Genomic DNA, 23,567 nt, shown 5'->3' on the forward strand with positions numbered 1-23,567 from the left:
ACATTGAATCAATGGGAAAAATTTAGCCTCAAATGTTTTAGTTTTTTTTTTCTTCTATTTTCACTAAGAAAAAAAGTATAATTATTACATAAGAAGAAAATAGCTTTATATTAATGGTTGTATTTATTGGCTATTTTGTGTTTAAATGCTATGAATTTATTCCACTTTAAAAAAAAAAACACATCAAAGGCCAAGTTATTAAATTACAGGGAAATTACAGGTGTTAACAAGAAGTCTATATATGATTATCAATGTATAAGAAAAAAAAAATCTTGGCTCTAGAGAACAAGAGTGTCAAAAAATAAGAGAGCTAGATGGTCTGCAAGATCTTCCAGCAGGCATCAGAAACATAATTATGTGGGTGGTGGTGGAAGCCTGTCATCTTCCCAGGTGGTGCAGTGGTAAAATATCCACCTGCCAATGCAGAAGATGTGGGGTTCAATTCCTGGGTCAGGAAGATGCCCTGGAGAAGGAAATGGCAACCCACCCCAGTATTCTTGCCTGGGAAATCCCATGGACACAGGAGCCTGGTGAGCTACCGTCCATGGTGTCAGCTACAGTCTAACATGACTGAACACACACAGCGAAAGCCAGCTCTGAAGAAGCTGAGCTAGAGTTGAGATTTGTGAGGGTCTAAGTTCCAAGAAAGGCAGAAAATGATTCACCAGGGATTGAAAGACAGTCTATAGTTCAGATGTCTGAAGCACAGATTGTACCCTGACATTTAAGTCATGAGTTCTCCTAGGTACCAGGAGTAGCATGGCTTGATTTACAAGAAAGAACTTATGTGACATACAAACAAAGGAGGAAAAAAATAAAAAGGCAAATGGTCCCAGGAATTTTGTTATGAATACATTTCCCACCTGAATCTGGAGCACTGCTAAGTCAGCATCCAAAGCACTCTTAACTGGCAGTAATTTCCGGGTCACGTGAATCTGTCTTTGCTTCTCAGCAATCTTGAGTTTCAGGAATCGGATCTTTTCCTCTAGGACATGTAGTTCAATTTCTCCATTTAGCTTCATCTTCTCTTGGATATTTATTTTTTCATAAAAAATGCACACTTCCTCTTCCCGCTCTATCAGCTGAACACCACTACGGTCAAATTGAAAGGCAGAGGCTGAGAGGATTTTGAGGCCACTGTTTTACTAGTCATTGTGGTTCCCTCTGGATTTGGGTGCAAAATAACACATCAACATTGCATAATTCCAGAAGACAATAGACACTCACTGTTGGCTTTCTAGTTAAATTCTTACATTTTGAATTTTTCTGGGCATGAGACAGAGAGAGTTGTTTAGCATCTGAACTCTGAGCTAACTATGTTGTTGGCAAGTCCCAAAGGTTCTCCCGGGATGGGAAAGAATGTCACTCCCCACACATGAACAACGTGATCCCAGAGTCTGATTTTCTGCAGACCCTTTTCATGGGCCAGACTCGCCAGCCAAGATCTGGCCAGAGGTACCCAGGCAGGCAGCCAGGGAATGTGTTTCTTGCAGCTATTCTGCTCTCTCTAACTTGCCAGACCCATTAGGCTCTTTCACAGTTAAATATTTCTGATGCACATTTCCCCATAAGCAAAATCCTGTCTTTTGAAATCATGCCAGGGGAAAGACCCCTCCTGAGGAGACTATGGGAAAAAAACAAAGTAAGAATTTTCTAATTCCTGCCTCACAGAACTGACCAAGGTCTGGGAACACACTGCCTACATGCTTTGATTTGTGCCAGGAGCCACATAAGAGGACTTTCTTTTCGCAGAGAGAACACTTGCCAGGCCTTTGAAAAAGTTGTGTTCGTCAGGACCCTGAAGTTCTCCCCTGATACTGTCTGCATCTATTATCCCAGAGTTATCCCATCTATTATCCCAAAGCAATCTTTCATTGCTTTTTCTTTCTTTCTCTCGCCTCCCTCAAGACATGTGTGCACAGGGTTACATTTGGTTACTCTCAGCTCTTGCTCACTTGCTGTTCACTGGGTCATCTCCTGAGCATCTTTGATCTCTTGACATCAGAAGCCAGGTGCGGTGCTTTATCACCTTTTTTACTTTCAGGGCCTAGCACTTACACAGAACACAGCCTTACACAGAACAGCACACAAGCAAGGTTTGATGAAAAAAAAAATACATAATGCCTGACATAATTACTACAAGGTTCTATAGTCTCAAATGCCAGATTTCTTAGAGCACAAGAAACTTGGGAAAACTGCTAAGTAGTAATCAATTAATATTATTATAGCTGGGAGAAATAATGCTTCAAGGGTAACACCTCTTGAAGGTGATACTTACTTGCTGAGAAAATGTACTGGGTGAATCATGTAATAAATCTGTCCCCAAAGTGAATACAAGATCAAAAGACTTCTTATTTATATCAATTATTCTGAAATAATTTGATAGTATCCTAAATGGTACCCTGAGAAAGGACTGTGATCTTTAAGCAAGCAAACCCTACTTCCCAAACCCTACTCTTGCCTCTCTCTCATATGAGGATGAAGTGTCTTATTTTCAAGGAAAGCATACAGCCCCCCTCCCCGCCCTGCAGAGGCTAATGACATCTAAGTGTCAAATGTCCCTCACTGTTCACTGTCAAGTCTAGATGGAAAAATGGGCAACATTTCTAAATCAGGTCTCTGGGTTCTTTACTCTCACATCAGGTGCCTGGTTTTCACCTTTCATTTCGACGCTGAACAGCTCTTTCATATTTCTTCCGAAGCTGTACCATCTCCTCTTCAATCATTGTGATCATGTTAGCAAGTCTGTCGATGTTATTTAACTGGGCTTCTTTCTTCTCTTTCATTTCTTGAAGTTTTGCTACAATTTTGCACACATCGTTTTGCATGCTTTCTCTGATGGTAATGTTGTTGGCATGCTTCAGCATTGAATTTTGTAGCTTTCTTTAAAAATAATGGGAAAATGGGTATGATTATAACTTCCTTTAGTTTCTTTAAAAACAATAAAGACTTCAGAAACATAAACTATCAAAGTAGCTCTTGCCTTAGTATGTTCCTTGAAATGACAATAGTATTAGTAATGATGATGTTCATCATGTCATACTCTTTAGGAATTTCTGTAATTTTCCAAGTCTCCAACTTCCTCTAATCTGGATTAGGACATCTTTCCTTTGTGCCCCAAGAATCTGCTGCTCCCCTTTATCAAAGCAAGAGACTACAGTGATTCATTTACTGCTCTTTTGTCCCCAGGGGACTCTGCTGTCTTGAGGGTGAAGGTGGTTATATCTGACAATGTCCACTGGACCTAACGTAGTGCTTGACTTAATGTGGCATCAGAATCAATGCCGAATGAATGCGTGGCCGCTGTAAATGACATTTGCTTTCATGTAGGATGAGAACCTGATTAGGATGTTAGGTTTGCCTTTTCATAGCGGTCCCCTCTCAGCTCTACCCCCATCTCCCTTCCTACCCCCCACACAAGAGCCTATTTTGTAATATCTTTAGGAAAGAAAACCAGGCAATAGTGGCCACCAGAAAAAGTTCAGGTTGTATAGATTCTATAGATCAGGGACTAAATACAGGTGGGAGAGTCCACCAGATCTTGTCACATGGTAAATAATAAAGTTTAAAAAACAATCCTTGGATTAATTCATTTAATAACAAAAAGTCCTATATAAAGGACTATTTCTATGGATTAAAAAAAGTGGGCCCAGAGAGCTAGGATTGCATGCCCAAGGTCACACAACTAGCAAGTGGCAGGACTGGGATTTGAGTCTAGAAAAGTCACCTCTCTTAACAGCTCTGCTATACTGCCTCCCACAAGCACATTAGATGCTTCAGGACTACAATCTTGGGATGCTGGTTAATTAACATTTGATTGTCTTCTAACTTTAAATGCAGATTGTCAAATTTGTGCTTTTATTTCTAGATGAATAAATGAAAATAAAATGAGAATAGTTACAGGTTTAGTTTTCCCCTCACTTAAAAAAAATACAGCTCCCAAGTAGAAGCATAAGGAATCACATTCAAATGCTTAGCTTGTCATCTCTAAAGCAAGGTATGTGAGCAAGGGCTTTTCTAGCTTTGTAGAAGACTTGTTTTCTACTTCATCATCCCTAGGGTATTTTATCATTCAGTGACTCAGAAGAGAAACTTTTGAAAGGACAGTACTTACTGTAAGACTTACCTTTCTTGAGTAACTGCACTATTTCTTAAAATCTCCAGTTCATTTAATGACATTTTATGCCTTTCTTTTATTTCATTGACTTTCTGGTGAGCTTTGTGAAGTAAGTTAATAAATTTGTTTCTTTCATTTCGAATAGTGTCATACAGTTTAGCAAACTCTCTAAGTCTGTGAAAACACAAGAATTTTTGAAACTTGTGAAATAAATATCTGTTTCCCTCTTTAAACTAACTAGATAAGTCCTCAAGTAATTGTTTTACCTCCGATGAATTTCACGTTTTTTCTTCCTGTGTATCCGGATTTCAAGATCCTTTGCTTTAATCTCCCTAACAATGTTGGTATATTTTTGCTGAAATATAAAAGTTAATTGTGAAATTTTTAAAAAGTCCGCCACCAACAGCATGTGGATATTCCCAGCCTCACCCCATCTCATAAGTATCCAATAAAGACCATTCTATCTTCATCAGCTGGGTTGTGCAGATCACAGGGAAGAGGTGAGGGCGGGGGCTGAAAATTACCTGGCCAGCTGAACTGAATTGCATTGACTAGGACAAAGGGTTCATTAAAGGACAGAAAGATCCAGAGAGGAGGGGAAAAAAGGAGCCTGCCCACGTTGGTTTGAGGAAAACTTCAGGGAACTTTTCATGATCCAAAAAATGATTACGGAAAGCATGATTGGGTTGGGTGAGTGAGGAATTTGTGAAGGATAGTTGAGGGAGGGGGTTTGGAATCAGGTTTTTTTTTTTTCTTTTTAGAGGCTAATTGCTTTACAATATTGTGTTAGTTTCTGCCATACATCAACATGAATCAGCCATGGGTATACATATGTCCCCTTTCTCTTGAGCATCCCTCCCACCTCACCTCCCACCCATCCCAACCCTCTAGGTTGTCATAGAACTGTTGTGAGTTGAAGCCTCAATGATTTTTGGCGAGAGACTGAAGTCATAATTTTATTTTTGTTTATTTATTTATTTTTGGCTGTGGTGGGTCTTAGTTGCAGCACGGAGGTTTCTCTCTAGTTGCCCGGCAGGGGCTTCAGAATGCAGGCTCAGTACTTGGGGCGCAAGTGCTCTCGGGTGCAGGCTCCGTGGTGCAGCGGCTTAGTTCCCTCCCACCCCCGCCCCCGCATGTGGAATCTTCCTGAACCAGAGCTCAAACCTGCGTCCCCTGCATTGGAAGGTGGATTCTTAAACACTGGACCACCAGGGAAGTCCCTGAAACCATGATTTTAAAGCACCTTTCCGTTATTTTGTACTGTGGGTGTTTTTTCCTACAGAATGAAGTGCTATGGTGAGACCAGCCCCATAAGGAGGTAAGAAACAAGATTCCACACAAATATTTTAAAAGACAGCAGTTATTGTTTCCAAAGTCCTCAAGATATACCAAGTGCTAAATGAACTAGTTACATCTTCAAATCTAAAGATGTTGTGTCTCTCATCTAGGGTGAGAAATGTATTCAAAGAAGTACAGAATTTTGCTAGAAGAAACCAGTTTCTGCTGGCCTTAAGGACTGTGAGAGCAATTCCCATAAAAGAAACTAGACATCTAAGTAACTGTGTCTATGAAGAATTAAAGAGATGTAAAATGTAGTCATCCACTCCCACTTGGAGGTGATAGCAACGTTTACTTTCTTTGTCCCTTCACCTTTTATCTTAGGGTTGTAGACGAGAGGTGAAAATAAATGATAAGATTGACTGTTCCTTATGGAAGGTATAGTGTATTACCACTGTTAAACAGATTAATCAATCCCTAATGCTCAGAATAGTTCAGGGAAACAATATTTTTCCTTTATTGATTTCCATATTTCAAGAGAAAGAATTGATCTCCTTTGAGAGCAAGTACAGAGCTAAATTAGCCAATTTAGTCATAAGATTTGGCAGACATAGATTAGTCACACATGGGTAACACATGTATCAGGTTTTGAGGTTAATTTAAAAATTGTCTAGTTCATGAAACAGATCCATGTTCCAAGTATCCTGCTCCTTGTTTGGTTCCTCTTCCTCCTCCGCTCTGCCACGCTGTTCCCTCAGGCTGCCTTCTTTTCCCCATTCCTCCCTGTCCACTGTCTTTCCTTTCTTTACTGAAACCCCCTGAACTCTACTGGGCTTTGCCTGAGCTTCTGGGACAAGGTTCCAAACTGTTCAACGGGGATTAAGTGACCTTCACTGCCTGACCTCTCCTCTCGGGTGTCACTATTTGACATACTTTCCCCATCTTCCCATGCCCCAGCCATGCTAAACTTTTAGTTTCTCTCTCTCAAATATTCTGGGGGTGGTGGGGGATGTGGCAATAGACAGTGAAAGGGCAGTTTGAATAGTTGGTCGTGGGTTGTGTGATACAGATCTTTACCTCAGTTTTCTCTCACCTGTATTTACCCTCATGGCTCACTAATGCTTCGTTGTGCATTCTTTCCGAAAAACAAGAAAGAAACGCTACTCTGTGTGAATGCTTGGTCAGAATTAAACAAAGCTGCACTCAGAAACAGCCAGCATCTGGGTCACATGGTAAATTTAGGTATTCTACTTTAGTAACATGTCATCATTTTTAAGAAGAGTTGTATACTTATTTTAGCTTTTGGGGTGGTGGGTCTTCGTTGCTGTGTGTGGGCTTTCTCCAGTTGCAGCGAGTGGGAGCCACTCCTTCCTGTGGTGCTCAGGCTTCTTATTGTGGCGGCTGCTCTTGTGGAGCACCAGCTCTGAGTGTGTAGTCCTCAGTGGTTGCAGCACTTGGGGTTAGTTGCTCCGGGGCATGTGGGATCTTCCTGGACCAGGAACGGAACCCATGTCTCTTGCATTGGCAGGTGGATTCTTTACCACTAGACCACCAGGGAAACTCCATAATAATTTTTAAAAGAGGGTCTCTGGACACAATCCTTATGTGGAATAAATGATTGTAATGTTAGGATTTTACCTATCATAGAAAGATTGTTTTGCTATTGTTTCATTGTTGATTTTGTTTGGGGATGTTGCACTGAGTCAGCTCTGGCCCTTGGTCAGGAGCCCAGGAAAGGCATAGGGCGAAACAGTTACTAAAGGTAACTGTCCTCACAATGGTTTAAATGATGCTGACTCGATGAACTTGGGAAGGAGAGTGGTCTGATGCTGCGGCTCCTGAGTTGTTCTGGGTAGATCACGATGGACTGTGGGATGGCGCTGAATCACAGGCACCTGTGCCTTTGAGCCTGTCAGCCATTTCCCCTGGAGGTACTCACCTTATTCTTACTGAAATTGTCATCTTTCAAATCCTCTGCTCATTGTCATTGATCTAATTCTTTTTCCCTCTAGATTGTTGACTATTGCCAGCTGAATCCTGGGACTGTTTTTCATTACATGGTTGAGTTTTGTTTAGGGAAGCCCTGTAGTCACTGAACTTGAAGGGGACTTAAAGTCATAGTTTTCTAATGAACATTGTATTAACATGAGGCTACCCTGGACTGTTGTGGTAATTAATGAATGGTTACAAAAATGCAGTTACCTGAGCTTTCAGGAAATCCTTGGATTTTTGCTCCTTCTCATCAATTTTGATTTGAGTCATACGGACAAGGTTGAAAAGCAGTTCTTGAATGTTTTCTTGCTCCTTTAAAAGCTTGTTTTCCTCAGCAAGTTGCTGTTCTACTAACTTAGACTCAGCTTCTGATAGGATTTTCTTTTGGAAAAACACAAATATTATAAAGTATTTATTTGAAGGAACACACTAAGGCCCTTGGACTGCAAGGAGATCCAACCAGTCCATCCTAAAGGAGATCAGTCCTGGGTGTTCATTGGAAGGACCAATGTTCAAGCTGAAACTCCAATACTTTGGCCACATAATGGGAAGAACTGACTTATTTGAAAAGACCCTGATGCTGGGAAAGATTGAGGGCAGGAGGAGAAGGGGACAACAGAGGATGAGATGGCTGGATGGTATCACCGACTCAATGGACGTGGGTTTGGGTGGACTCCGGGAGTTGGTGATGGACAGGGAGGCCTGGCGTGCTGAGGCTCACTGGGTTGCAAAGAGTCAGACACTGAGTGACTGAACTGAACTAAGGCCAGTATCTCGGACTACTTTTAAAATCTTCTGTGTAGAGTTTATTTTATTAAAACACAAAAAGTAACTCTGCTGCCTTAGCACCATGTATTTATCTTATAAAAAGAATGTGCAAACATGATAGCATAGAACTTTTTCTTATTCAGACTGTATTTTCAAGTAAAGCTTTGCAGAGAAATAAAAGCATGTTTTACTTTGACAGTGGTTTTGGATAAACAAAATTTGAAATTGGATATTGGTGAAATAATGCATTTATTATTTATTTTGAATCAGGCTTTTTACTTTAAACTCATGAATTTGTATAATTTTTTTGCCAGCTCAAACATATTTTTTTTCCTCTTCCAAAATTTTAATGTGGGTTTGAGTAGACTTTGAGATAAAGAAACAGACTCATATTAGGTAGGATCATACTTTCTTTGACTCTTCTACTAACAAGGTTTCATGGAACACAGTTAAAAACACAGCTTTGCATTAGTCATTCTTAGAAACTTAAGTGAAACTTGATATTAACCTGCTGGGTTAAATTCCTCTTAGCTACTTCAACTTCCTTATGGAGTTCTCGCCTTCTCTCAGATAATGTAGAATCATCTTTAGGAATACCTTCAATCTGGAAATCAGAATTTAAAACAGGTATTATACAAGAAAGAAATTTTCAGTGTCCTGTAGTCAACCCCATCATGAACCTTTTGAAAATGGTGGGCAAATTATGATGCTTACTCTTACAGGAAACTGCTTATTATGCTGACTGTTCTTTGTAAAGTCATGGTAAATTGAAATATGAAGATTTGCAAGAGATTTGTAATTCACCAGCTGCTAATATTCTACTTCTTATTCATTTGGAAATAAAAACCTTACTACTAATAGTTGCTAACATTTATAGAGCATGAATATGTGTTAAGCAAAGTTCTAAGTGCTTATATGTATGCTGCTGCTGCTAAGTCGCTTTAGTCATGTCCAGCTCTGTGTGACCCCATAGACAGCAGCCCACCAGGCTCCACCATCCCTGGGATTCTCCAGGCAAGAACACTGGAGTGGGTTGCCATTTCCTTCTCCAATGAATGAAAGTGAAAAGTTGAAAATGAAATCCCTCAGTCATCCAACTCTTTGCGACCCCATGGACTGCAGCCTACCAGGCTCCTCCATCCATGGGATTTTCCAGGCAAGAGTACTGGAGTGGGGTGCCATTCCCTATTCCGGCTCATGTGTATAGTCTTATTTAATTCTCATAATAACCCCATTAGGTAGGTAATATTATCTCCAATTGTACAGATGAGAATGAGGAACAAAGACATTTAAGCACCTTGCATGGTGGTATACGTGTAAACCCAGGCAGTTAGACTCAGAGCCCATGGTCTTAACACTGTATTTTACTACCTCTTTAATGACTCAGCACTTTGGAAACATGTATTCAAATGATATTATTTTATATCAATACTTACCTGAATTCATTTATGAAATACTATAAAGAAAAATAGGAATTATTAAGAACAGAATAGTTGTCTGCTCTGTAGTAGTTTGAGTACCTGGAAAGTTGTTATACGAAAGAAAACTCAATCAACTTTTTTGTTGATACTTGAGATTCCACCATTACATTTCTATTGTATTAGCTTGTGCTTTTGTCATCTGTCAAAATACTTTGAAGAGAGAACATCTCATTATAAGATGTTGTTCCCTTATTAGCAATGAACTTATTGGATTCTTTATGATGGAGAAGAGAGCAGAGAAAAAGAAGACACATGGCAGCTGATGGGGAAGGAGTACCATCCAAGGATACAGAAGGGTTACATTGGGGGTGCTGACTGCATACTTGACTCAGAGAAGATTTCGAGTTGGATCTTCACATCAAAAGCTCATAACTCCAGTCTGATGTGGTTTATTTCCTACTGTGACAGCACACACTTGTTGAATATTACTGAAATGTGTCCCAAGAAGAGAAGATCATACTCTTTTAGTGATTTAAAGGTCACTAAACAGGATCCTTCTGAAGTTGACACTGATCTTTTAAAGTAGCTGAAATGTGTCTTTGGATGCTCCACACCCATGAACCTGTGCATCTTCAGTAGCATTTTTTTTGCCCACAGAGGCCCAATGACATCTTGCTTTCCATGGCCTCTCCTACTGCAGAGAGCTAGCTGCTGAGAAGCATGTACTGGACTTAGGAAAATGAGACATGGTATTGTGAAATCCATGTAACAATATATAGACTTTGTGATTTGGATGAGCAGATAATTCCTACAGGAGGTCAGAAAATGGAGAGCTCCACATAGACTTGAATAATCAAGGAAGGTTTCAAGGAAGAGTTGAGAAGCCAGTGAGGAAGACTTTGATTTTTCCTTCTGGAAAGTAGAGTTAATTCTTCCTGGACAGATTGGAGTCCAGCAAGTATCTTGGTCCCTGACTATTTCTCTGCCACTGATGCCCAGGAGCAGGCTGCTCTAAATGTTGCTCCCAAGTGTAGGCAAATCTGTACATGTACACTGACAGGGACTAGAGAAGCTTATACAGTTTCTACAGAAGATATGATGAGAGCAACTCAACTCCTCTGTAAACTAAAGGCTCCTGACAAATTTTCCTGGATTCAGGTCTCAGGCATTTTAAGTTTTTTCCAATGTTTTAAATTACAAACAATACTACAGTGAATGATACTCATTTTTGAACTCTGTATAACTGTTTTTTGACATTTTCTCAATTCTCCACAAACCCAGCCCTCCAGTTTCAGGAGGGAATTACATGTGCTTTGTTTGTGAAAGAGGTAATAAGGTGAGGCATTGGTAGCAGAGCTTCCTGGCTGCCTGCTGCTACTGCTGCTGCTGCTAAGTCGCTTCAGTCGTGTCCGACTCTGTGCGACCCCATAGACGGCAGCCCACTAGGCTCCTCTGTCCCTGGGACTGTCCAGGCAAGAATACTGGAGTGTGTTGCCATTTCCTTCTGCCTTTTCCTTCCTGGCTGCCTAGCCAATATCTGTCCTCCACTTTGACGTTACTAACAGAACCCCAGTTTTGTTCAGAGCTGCAGTGTATCCAAAAATCTTCAAACTCCTTCAAAGTTGGGGGTGATGATAAGAGCCAGGGCGGGCCAATAAAATGTAACTGGAGGGGCTCCTGGAAAAGTGACTGTTTTAGAAACACAGTGTCAGCCAGGTCAGCTGCCATATGCATTTTGCTCTCTGCCCTTCCTCACTTCTGTATGATCTTATGCCCAGAGGCTTAATGGCCATTTTGTAACCTTGGAGAAAAAACATGCATATTATAGATGACAGACGAGAAAGCTCAGAGGCTCTGGACTTTCCATTATGTGAAAATGCTTGGTGTGTGCCTATCTTTGGATTTTTTAATTATTTGAATGAAGCAACCCCTATTTACTTAAGCCACTGTAACTGAGTGTCTATTACTTCTTGAAGCCAAATTAAAAACCTGATTGATACATCTCTTCCAAAGGAAATCTTCCTAAGGTAATCTGGGGAATAGGCTAGAGTTAAGCTGAAGTTTCCACTAATGGAGAAGAGAAAAACTGATCAAGTATCAAAGTTCTAATACCGAGGTAAAGTAATAGACCATTATTTTCGAGCCCCCAAGCTGTATATATAGTATGTTTTGTAAGCTTATTCATTTTAGTTATTTATTTGATTTTTATAGAGTAGCATTTGATATATTTTTAAAAACTGTGTGTTTATTGTAACAAAAAATGAAAAAAGTAGGTAAAGTAAGAAATTAAACATCTTCACTCCCCACTTCCACATTCAGATGCTGCTCATCAGGAGGCAGCATTAATAGTTTGGTGTCTGTTTTTCCTAACATTTTTAATACATGAACAAACATTTACTTTCATAAAATTAAGAAATTAGGCATATTCTGTTGTTGTAAACATCCCAGTTACTTTGTATCAGTGAACTTCAGTTTCTTTAAGGCTCTGTTGTTTTTCTAAAATATTTCAAATTTTCATGAGGTCTGTGGAATTCTGGGAGAGTCTCTACAGTCAAAGGCCTAAGAGAATCAAACAGTTGTCCCTAGGGGGAAACAAATTTTGAAGAATAGCCTGACCCGTTCTTGCTTATCTTTTATCTTTTCTGTTTTTAGAATGCTTGCAAGTCTGAAATGTTCAGGCTGGGAGTGTCTGCCCTGACCCTCTCCTATTTTCAAGTACTGCCAGTTAGCATAGGACCATGGCTGGGCTAATTATAAGTCATAAGTTCAAAGAGGAAGTTAGTCTCTCCCTGAGACTGAACTAGAACAAAAGCATAGACTTTTCTTGAAATCAGGGAAGGAAAAGGACTTTTATTTTCATTTCTAATGCTATATGAGTGTTATTTTATGGACTTAATAGCTAGAAGTAGTCCAATATAAATAGCATTTCTTTACTAAAATACTAACAACTTGTGAGCATTCTACCACAATTTCTTCTTTGGTCAAGAGAAATCCCTTATATATTTGTGTCAAGTGAGATAAATCTATAGTGGCAAACCTCATCATCAGAAACAGCATGCAGTTAGCTTTATAGTACTCTCACTCTCAAATGTAACTTGATAGCTAAGGATTACCAGATAGATGAGAAAATTTTCTAGTAAGAAAGAGAAAAAATAAACAAGAACACAAAACACACACACACACACACACAAACAGAATAATGTAACTTGCAGAGAAAAGAAAAAAAAAGCTATTATTAATATCTTTGGTGAGATTAAAAAATGATATGTAGTATGCATAAGGGTACAATAAAAAATAAGTGTTAGGAAAAAAAATAGCTCATGGAAATTTAAAATATAACAGAATGGAAGAAAAAGTGGAGGAAATTTCCCTTGTAGCAAGCCAGAAAAACAAAACAATGGAAAATATGAGAAAAAAAAAGACAAGAAAATTAAAAAGATTCTTTGAGAAGGTCTAACATCTGGATAATAGAAGTCCCAGAAAGAGAATAGTAAAATAAAAGTGGACAAACTTGGAGAAATTATTTAAGATGGTGTTTCAGAGATGAAAAACGTAAGTCTCTTTATGCAAAGAACCCACTCTGTGTCCAGTATGATGGCTAAAAATAGGAGCCTCACAAGTGGGAACTTCATGGTGAAATTTTAAATTTCGGGAGGCAATAAAAAATCCTACAAGTTTCCAGCATGGAAAAAAGGAAAAACTGGTTTCAAACAAAGAATCAAGCATGAGAATGGCACCAAGTGTCTTAGTAGTGCAATAAAAAACAATTGATCTGTATCTTCATTATGAGGAAAAATAATTTCCAATTAAAATGTCATATCCAGTAAAATTATTAATTATCTGTTAAGCTAAAGTAAGGATAAAATATTTCCTGATATGCAAGGTGTTCTGACAATGCATTTTCTGACACACCAGTCTTAAAAGATTACTTTCCATTCACCTTTTCTCAAGGAAAGGTGGACAATATCCCCTTCCCACAAAAAGAGAGTAAGTCAAAAGAGAAATAGAAGAGACTCGTGGAATACGGGATCCAACATAGGAGAGAGAGAGAGGGAGTCACCAAGATGGTGGAGTAAGGCTCCTAAGCATTAGAAACACATTTAATAGACTTAACTTCACTTACTACTGGAATCACCATAGTAGATTATTAAAAGCAATGATAATTTTTGTCCTATTATTGTTTAAATAAATCTTACTATGGTTATTTGCTTAATAAACAAGGATTGCTTTATTAATAAAACAGAGACAGAGAAAAAGCAATAGTAATACAGCGGCCATAAGCCCAAATGTATCTGAGCATGCTCAGTCGCGTCTGACTTTTTGCGACCCCAGGGACTGCAGCCCGCCAAGCTCCTCTGTCCATGAGATTTTCCCAGCAAGAATACTACAGTGGATTGCCATTTTCTTCTCCAGCAAATGTACGTTTGGACTAAATACAAGAACTGAAAGGCAGAAATTTTCAGACTAGGTATTAAAAAGTATAGGCTGTGCATGAAAGACACACCTGGATAAGGACACAGAAGGAATGAAAGTAAATGGATAGATGAGGAAATAACCATGAAAACAACAAAAAAGTAGTGTAATGGTTGATGTAGAAAATGTAAGCTTTTATAGAAAAAAACATTTTTAGAAAATGTTTTCACAGTTATAAAGGAATCAATCTACATGTAGGAATTTTAATAAAACTATTAAAAATAGATGAGAAAAATAAATACTGTTGTTTTAATAATGAAAATAATAAACATTCTGTTTGTTTTGTAAAAGTGTGAAAAGCACTTTTCACCCCAATGAGATATAAAAAAGTTCATGAGTGCCATCTGACAGCAAGATCAAGACCTAGTCATTTAGAACATTCATAACTCTACCAGTTATTTTCACAATTTAATAAAAGTTGGTCTTTCAATCATGATAGCATAGGTTATTGCCTCAGAAACAAGCCTAACTATCATTACCCAAAAGCATGAAAGCTTATTTCTTGCTCTGACAAAGTGGCCAGTCAAGGTGGTTCTCCAAGACCACAGTTGGCTCAGTATTCCTGGATGCAGTCATTTACAACATTTCCATATCATCACTGGAAGTCACCACAATGGCCATGGGAGCGGGGGAAGGGGCTAGAGGTTCTCACACTGCTCTAGGGTGGAAGGACCATGTGTCATTTCTGCCCACAATCCATTGACGAGAACCAGTCCTATGACCCTGCTCAATGGCAGAGGGTACAAGGAAGTATAAACCATCCTTATGCCCAGAAGGAGACGAGAATTAGGCTTATAGGTTAGAATTGGAAGTGTCTACCATAGCTGGAAACTCCTGTTTACATTTCTGAGGTCATGAACCTCTATAAGGTCATGGACCATGACAATCCTGAAGAGAACAGGTATGATTTTTGTACCCCCAGCTGCTTCATCTCAGAGACTGATCTCTTTTCACCAAAGGAAGCACTGGCCAAGGCCTGGGCATAGGGATGCAGTCCTTTTTATGATTCACTGCCTTTCAGCAGTGCTTGGTCCATGTGAAAGAGGAGGGAATCAGAGACAATGGGACCAAAATCCCTCCATATGGGAGCATAGAGGTAGTAAGAAGGTAATAGCTATAATGAACATTCTCTAGCTGTAGTACACCTCTGATACACACAAAATTATTCAGGGAGCTGACACGGGGTTCTGATGGGTGTTGGCTAATTGGAGGTGCAGGCTGGCTGTCTATCCATATTCACATGATCTGGTGTTGTTTCTAACTGTTACAGTCTCAGTAACAGCATTCTGGATCTGACTCTTTGAACTCTTTCAAACATAGTGGTTCACTTGGTTCTCCCCTAAAGTGAACCCATTAGCTCTTCCAGAACTGGATGGCCTAACTGCCTCCCATGGCTAGGCTGATGCATGATCCCAATAAGACATTTCTCTAATCTTGGGATAACAAAAAGATTGAAACATACTGTATGACTGGGCCTTTATAACAGATTTGATGCATTTTAAAGCTATCTTTTATCTGTTCTTTTCCTTTCCCTCTTTCCCTATTGACGGCAAAAACAAGTTCTTGAAATATTTTTGCTTCTAAAAGAAGGTACTGAGGGAATTTCCTGGCTGCCTATGGTTAGAACTTTGTGCTCTCACTGTTGAGGGCCTGGATTCAATCCCTGGTCAGGGAACTAAGATCCCACAAGCTGCACCAGTACTTCCCAAAGGAAAAAAAGAATAAACCAAAAAACAAAAAGATGGCACTGAGCTTGCAAACCAGACAGCAGTGTTCAGCACCCACCTCTAACAGAAGCCTCTGATGCAGTGCTTGAGTTTGATTGAGTGCATCCCAGGACACTTTCAAGAGTAGCTCCATTTTTTTTAAATTTCGAAAATCTCGTTCTTTCTCTCTTTGCTTACGAGAAAGTTCATCGTGGTAGTTATGCTTGTCAATAAGACAGTTTCGTAAATTGAGATCCAAGATCCCTCTGTTCCAGGTAAAAAGAGAATATGAAGGTGATTTGTCATCAACTGCCCTTTTTCAGGGTAGCATGGTCAGCAGGTATGTACAGAACCATTTTCATGTTAGAACCAAATTTTAAGTAAATGCCGGAAGCACTTTTGTTTGCAAGTTCTTGTCAGTGTCACAGTCATAAAAACCCAAATGGAAGAGCAAACTGGCAGAGACAGAAGCTCCTAGTTCCTCTGACATTTTACTTAAAAATGGGAATTAACACTCTCCTAGAGACTCACATTATGGAATTGCTCCTTTTAGGAAAAATATCATGATTACCTCAGAAATGCTGTAATCTACAGGGGAAAAAAAAATCCTTCAATTATAGCACACTCCAGTAATACAATTTTCCAGAGGTACATTAGAGAAACTTTAAAAAAAAAAATACAATAAATTGTGTCCTTAAGATTTGGTCACAAGAAATTGAGGACAATGAAGAATAAAGGATAGAAAAATACTTGGAAATGCTTTATTTAATAATATATTTTTATTAATGGTAAAATGATTTAAAATTCTATGAAAATGTTTACTAAGTGAATATAAATCTGAGATTATTTTGAATCTTAAAATAGAAATCAAAGAAATATTTAGATGACAAAACACATTAATATAACAAACCTTTCAGTTAGTGAGCTTGCTTCATTCTCTCTAGTTAATTCTAATAGCTTGACCAATTGGTTATATTCTCGCTCTTTAATTTCAAGTAAGGCCCGTTTGCCTTCAACTTCCTTTATTACATCCTCCTTCTCTTCCATTACAGCATTAATTTTGGTTTCAACTTTCTTTAGGGAATCATTTAGCTCTTTGAGTTCATATTCCAAGACAAGTTTTTTCTTTTCCATTTCTCTGTGGGGATACATACGCACATATATATGTATGTACACAACACATTCACACATATACATCTGCCTTATTTTGAGCCCTGGATGTCTTCACCTGTTTGTACTTTCTAACCAGGCAACAGAAGGTCTAGTCATAAATTCAGAAGTGAGATGAAGACCACAGGTGAGTGGGACTGAGTGTCACTGAGGGTAAGCATTTGTCCAGCTTCCCTACTTTGTCCCCAGGTCCCCGGCGCTACCATCTCTTGGGATTCAACCCTCATCCTCTGAACTGACCTAAACCTCTCAGCATCGGCACTGGTGGGGCCTGGGTTTTAGAACCACTACTACTGTCTGTCTCGTCTTTCCCCTCTTCTCCAGGCTTGTGTATCTCCACTTATATATCTTTTTTGGTGCCTCCAAACTTTGAGAATTTTCTCTGTGATTTCCGCCTCCAATCTCCTTTAAATGTGTAGGGGCTTATGCACACAGATAGCTGACAAGTGAAGAATTACTGTTTTTTGGGTTTCAGGCATCTGGCTGGCTGACATATCTAGGCCATGAAATTCTACACAGTTCAAACAACTGATTCCATATGCAGTTCTATTAAAGTCAGTTACTCTCCATAGAGACAAGATTTATATATTAGAAAGAGAATATTATCCTAAAATTAAGACATAAATAAGTGTTAGGAATGACAGTAATGGGCTGCACTACATTCTTTTAAAGAACTTAATGTGTACAACTTAGAGCCAAATGCAGATATTTCTAAAATTATCGCAGTAATTTGATATGTTCAGTGGCTAATATTCTTGTTTTAGCATGCACACATAACTTGGGGAAGTGTGGGCCGGAGGGATAGAAAATAAAAAACATTAAACCATACACTTTTTTGCGTGTTGTTTTTTCTATCTCTTTTCCAATTTGTACAGGGATGGATTGATGGTGGACCACTTCATCCTAGTAAAGAAATGGAGCCGTGTTAAATTATGTACTCTTAGATGAGAAGCAGTTAAGCAAATTAAATAGGAGAGAGAGAAAGGAGCTACAAGGTGTAGAAGTTTTACTATCTGTCCTGTACCCTGCAGTGTGCTTTAATTATTCCATTTAATTCTCATAATGACCTTTCAGATGGTCATGGTTACCATTTGAAAGAGGAGCTAACTGACTGTAGCGAATGCTGTGGGTGCTCTGCCCAGGTTCTCTTTATGGAGATACACCGATCCCTCAGAGGTTTTGAAGGCTGGAGAAGGCAATGGCAAGCCACTCCAGTACTCTTGCCTAGAAAATCCCATGGATGGAGGAGCCTGGTGGGCTACAGTCCATGAGGTCCCCACGAGTCGGTCGCGACTGGGCGACTTCACTTTCACTTTTCACTTTCACGCAATGGAGAAGGAAATGGCAACCCACTCCAGCGTTCTTGCCTGAAGAATCCCAGGGACAGCAGAGCCTGGTGGGCTGCCATCTATGGGGTCGCAGAGAGTCGGACACGACTGAAGCAACTTAGCAGCAGCAGCAGCAGCAGCAACAGCTTATGCTTGTTCTCTCCACAGAGCGCCATGGCTGTGCAGAGTTGCCTTGGTGGCGGGTGGGGTGCAGAAGGGTGGGTGGGTAGGGGGATGGAAGGAAGAGGGGCACAGGCTGTGACTGATGTGGAGGTACAGCAGCCCACCCCCGACTCAGGGTGGAACAACTTCTCTGGTGCGATTCATGATCTGAGTTCCCCATGGGATCAGACTGAAACTAGGGGTCTCCTGAAACCATGTTTTGGCCTGACTTCTTCCGCAGCTCTGTCCTGTTTCCCTCACTCACCTATCGGATTCTCCTTAGAGCTTTACATCCCTGAATATGCATCTTAATCTCTAAGGCTGAGGCTAAAAGAAGGTAAATGATTTTCCCAAAGTCACATAACTTCTAAGCAGCAAGGCCAAGATCAGAAGCTAACTTTGTCTAACACCGCTTTGCACTGTGCTCTGTGGATTCACAGAAGATTCACTTTTAGCCTCAAGAATGGTATGTACATACATGGCAGGGGTTGTGAAAGAGCCCCTTCCCACCTGAGGATCATACTGGACTTTGGGTCCTGGGGTAGCACAGGGGCTTGAAGACATCCCTGCAATGTGATATATTTCTGGGGTCTTGCTCAGTCTTGAGCAGATCTAAATTTTGTGAGGCTAAAACTTGTACAGTTTGGGACGTTCTTTTTAAGAGAAAGAATCACAAGTTACAAATGCTAAATTAAGTTCAGGGCCTTGGAGGCGGTTAATGCATGTGAGGGGCTGAAGCCTTAGCTTCACTGGGTTCCTTGTAAATCCATCTCGGCTCAGTGTCCATGTTCTAGGTGGCAGCTGGGTATGTCTTGGCTGACTGCTTCATCTCCTAAGGAGGTCAAAGTGAATCCTAATTCTAAGCCAAGGCATCTCAAATGTGTTGCTTTAAAAAATAACTCTGGTTACTTAAATTGTTTCAAGACCTGTTACAAAATATTTCAAAATGCAATGAATTTTAATTATTTCTTAAAACACAAATATGTTTTAGGAAAGAGTCAGGCACGACTGAGAGACTGAACTGAACTGAAAACATAAATGTGGGTCTTGTATAATGTTCACAGTGAGAGGGAAGTGAAGTGGAATCAAACAGGCAGACAAGGATAAAGTAGTAACAATATATAAAGAGGTCAGGACATTTGGTTGCTCTTGAAGGAAGTGATTGTGTTTGTGACACTGCTTTCTAATATTGGAAAATGCTTGATGAGTTCTAGAGAGACCTTTTCTCCCAGTCAGGGCTCCAACTTAGGAGTGATGCTACTGAATATTCAGAAATCTTTTGTGAATCCCCAGAGCCCAGGTTTAGTCTGATAGGATCAATCACAACTACATAACATTTCAGTTTGTGTGTCTTGGTTTTTGTCAAACCTATGTAGTCAATGCAAAAAGTGTGATGACACCCATGCATTTTATGTCCTTGCAGATCAGTGTTTACATATGTGCGAGTGAAGCAGCACACCTTTAAGGTGACCTGATACTCAAGCAGTTCTTCTAGCTCCTTCTGCTCCTTTAGTGATTGCTTTTGCTTAGATGTCAGATCTTCCCGTAAATTTTTAATTTCTAATTTCTTCTGCATTACTTCCTTACGCAATTCTTCAGTGCTTTCTCTCAATATTCTCATCTTCTTCTCCATTTCCTTTAAAAGGCATGAAAATCATCAGGTTATACAGAGTCTGAGCAAGCATCTGTTTGGCTAAAAATCAAATTAAAAATTTTACTTACCATTTTGATTATATTTGCTTTGAGCTTCATAAATGATTTCTTACAGAGTTAAATGAAACTTTTGATTTCTGACCTCTTCAATAAATGCATAGCAATTATATGTGTTAAATGTTTTACATTAGATTTTTGAACTCTTTTTTTTTTTTAAATTAATGCTCTTTTCAGTCTTCCTACATTTTAAATGTTTCCTTTTTCTGAGTTAATGTTTATTTGATACCAAAAAGCATTAGTAAAAATTTCCAGCCTTTTTTCTAGTAGCTTTGTGATTTGACAAATCAGATACAAATAATGTTTGAATATCTAGGTTATGGTTAGTCTGAGTCACACATGAGAATTAAAGATTAGGGAGTTCATATTTGGAATGTCTCTAGTCCTTGACATTCCTTAATCCCCTACTCTCATTAATACTACTTGTCTAACTCATGGACATTCTCCTCAAATGCCCTCTGCCTCAGACTCCTAACAGGGCTTTGACTGTTTCCCGTGACTGATTATCTGAGGAGTGTTTAACTTATGAGAGAGAAGCCTTCTTGTACTCAGGAGGGCTACATGTTACTAATGACTAAGGGGAAGGATCCACTTAGCCTTCTCTGGCCTTTCTGCATATGGCTCTCTTCCACTGCTGTTCCTGGAGGGTAAAATTGGTGAGTGATCCTATGATCTGAAACTAAAATTCAAAATACTTTTTCCCATAGAATCTCTGTTGAAAATGGTGGTTAGGAATACTTATAGTATATAATATATACATATATATGCATATATATATATATATACATTCTTACATTCATATATAATATGATGTATATTCATACTCAGGAGAAGACAATGGCACCCCACTCCAGTATTCTTGCCTGGAAAATCCCATGGATGGAGGAGCCTGGTAGGCTGCAGTCCATGGGGTCGCTAAGAGTCGGACACGACTGAGCGACTTCCCTTTCACTTTTCACTTTCATGCATTGGAGGAGGAAATGGCAACCCACTCCAGTGTTCTTGCCTGGAGAATCCCGTGGACAGAGGAGCCTGGTGGGCTGCCGTCTGTGGGGTTGAGCAGAGTCAGACACGACTGAAGCGACTTAGCAGCAGCAGCAGCATATTCATACTCATATGTGTAATCTTATTTTATGTTTAACAGGTTTTTGTGCCTTGGAATTAAACCACCAACAACATACTTTTTTAATAAAACCATTCAGAAGGTGTATGTGCGAGTGTGATGTGATTTAATTTAATGTGATGTGTGCTGATTTTTCCATTTACTTTCTATGATAGATTGCAAAAGAAAGGGACATAATTCCTCCTAATCTTGTTCGCATGCCTCTTTGCAATATGGCTATGTCATATTTAGATGTAGGAGGACCTCTGCCCCTTGATTCCAGATGTGGCACTATGACTTGCTTGGACCAATGTGATGTTACCAACAGTGATTTAAGCAAAGGCTCAAAACCTGCTTGTGTTGAGGTTTGCCCTTTCTTGAGACTATTTGTCTCTTTCTTGAGACCGGCAACCCTTCCATCATCATGAGACTAACCAGTGACATGTGACCTTAGACCTTGGACCTTGGACCAACTACACCAAAATGACTGACATACAAATGAAGCCATCCTACCCCAACTGAGCCAGCTCAGGCTAGAAGAATTCACAACTGTTGAAAATGAGAAATGGCTGTTGTTTTAAACTAGTACGTTTTAGGGAAGTTTGTTAGGCATGAATTACTAAGTGATACATCTGTATAAAAATTTCTTATAATCAGCTTGAGACATTCAGGAAGCTAAAAAGAGTAATAACTATAGCAAAAATAATGTTTTTAAGTGCCAACCATAGAATCCTTTTTTCTTCTGAAAACAAAGCAGATATTGTCCAACCAAACACAACCTAAATTAGATGCCAAGCAGCTAAATCCTGTAATAGGCACACTTATGCTTACTGCAGAAGTTATACAGGTATTGCTTTCATCATCATCCATAGTTAAGACTTCTGGGTCTTTCAAATGTTTCAGGATATAGTTTCTGTGATAAACATTAATATTTATCAAAAAGGTTGTTTGAATCCAGCTGTATTTAACAAAGTCTAGATCATCTAAGACTTACTCCTGGCTTAGGTATCTTCTCAAATTCCTTTAGTATGAGGTTTTTTTCTTCCACTAAGCTGCAAAAAAAAAAAAAAAAAAAAAAAATCAACTTTGACAAAGTACAAAAAAGTAAACTATTTGCACAGTAATAATTTTCTACTTTCTCTTCTCAGGATGCACTCTCAGGTGTGTTTGTCAGCCTGGTGTCCATCCATGGTGATGGCTTTACTGACTCCCACAGGCTCATGTAGGGTCTCCCTCTCCAGTCCTCCCTAACACTGTACGCACACCCATCAAAGGAGTTCTCTCACCACATTGTAACTGCTTGGGATCACGACCTCCCCTCCAGACTCAGGTTCCTTCCAGGCAGGCTCTGGGCTTTTTCTTTATATTATTTACAAGAAACTAGTACCTGTCTGAAGAAGGCAATGACACCCCATTGCAGTACTCTTGCCTGGAAAATCCCATGGACAGAGGAGCCTGGTGGGCTACAGTCCATGGGGTCACTAAGAGTCGGACACGACTGAGTGACTTCACTTTCACTTTGCACTTTCATGCATTGGAGAAGGAAATGGCAACCCACTCTGGTGTTCTTGCTTGGAGAATCCTGGGGACGGGGGAGCCTGGTGGGCTGCCCTCTATGTGGTCACACAGAGTCGGACACGACTGAAGTGACTTAGCAGCAGCAGCAGCAGTACCTGTCTGGATTACTGATACAGCCTTTACTGGTTCCATCTAATGAGCAGATCCCACTAGCCAGAAGGTCTAAAGAGGCATGCATACCAGGTTTGTTTTTATGAAACTATATTTGCAATAAAGTAAATTGAAGGTTTTTGCAATAACTGTGCGCCACACAGAATTTTATAGGTTAGTTGTGTGGACTGTAGGCTGAAGCTGAATTTCTTCAGAGTTTTGAATACTTATACCTTTCCTTTTAGAAAGTAAGAAAGAAAGTGTGCGACCTCATGGACTGTCACCTGCCAGGCTCCTCTGTCCATTGAATTCTCCAGGCAAGAATACTGGAGTGGATAGCATTCCCTTCTCCAGGGGAATCTTCCCAACCCAGTGATCAAACCTATGTCTCCTGCATTGCAGACCAATTCTTTACCATCCGAGCCACCAGGGAAGCCCCTTCCTTTTAGAGCTTGTGTATTTAGTTAAGTTCAGTCACTCAGTCATGTCTGACTCTTTGCGACCACATGGACTGCAGCACGCCAGGCCCCTCTGTCCATCCCCAACTCCTGGACTTTACTCAAACTCATGTCCATTGAGTTGGTGATGACATCCAACCGTCTCATGCTCTCAACGTGTGTATACACTGCTATTTTACTTCCAAGCTGTTGATCCTGCACCTCAGCCGTGTTG

General features: G+C 39.8%; 1 protein-coding gene and 1 long non-coding RNA gene across 3 annotated transcripts in view; one reads left to right on the forward strand and one right to left on the reverse strand.

Annotated features, from left to right (window-relative positions):
• Positions 1–23,567, reverse strand: part of CCDC146 (coiled-coil domain containing 146) — a 130,564-nt gene that overhangs the window by 8,631 nt on the left and 98,366 nt on the right. For both annotated transcript variants that reach the window (XM_006049862.4, XM_025291061.3), the window contains 11 exons: positions 22,222–22,279; positions 19,875–20,051; positions 17,755–17,828; positions 16,666–16,893; positions 15,835–16,021; positions 8,664–8,759; positions 7,598–7,768; positions 4,384–4,472; positions 4,127–4,291; positions 2,659–2,883; positions 864–1,092 (listed from right to left, as the gene is read on the reverse strand). In XM_006049862.4, the coding sequence (XP_006049924.2) occupies positions 864–1,092; positions 2,659–2,883; positions 4,127–4,291; positions 4,384–4,472; positions 7,598–7,768; positions 8,664–8,759; positions 15,835–16,021; positions 16,666–16,893; positions 17,755–17,828; positions 19,875–20,051; positions 22,222–22,279 (1,699 nt within the window). The remainder of the gene's footprint in view (positions 1–863; positions 1,093–2,658; positions 2,884–4,126; positions 4,292–4,383; positions 4,473–7,597; positions 7,769–8,663; positions 8,760–15,834; positions 16,022–16,665; positions 16,894–17,754; positions 17,829–19,874; positions 20,052–22,221; positions 22,280–23,567) is intronic.
• LOC123334693 lies at positions 1,092–11,575 on the forward strand. The gene is made up of 3 exons (XR_006552745.2): positions 1,092–4,807; positions 5,400–5,435; positions 9,833–11,575. It is a non-coding gene; the product is annotated as an uncharacterized LOC123334693 (long non-coding RNA).

The sequence above is a fragment of the Bubalus bubalis genome, chromosome 8 (genome assembly GCF_019923935.1).
Source record: "Bubalus bubalis isolate 160015118507 breed Murrah chromosome 8, NDDB_SH_1, whole genome shotgun sequence".
NCBI lineage: Eukaryota > Metazoa > Chordata > Mammalia > Artiodactyla > Bovidae > Bubalus > Bubalus bubalis.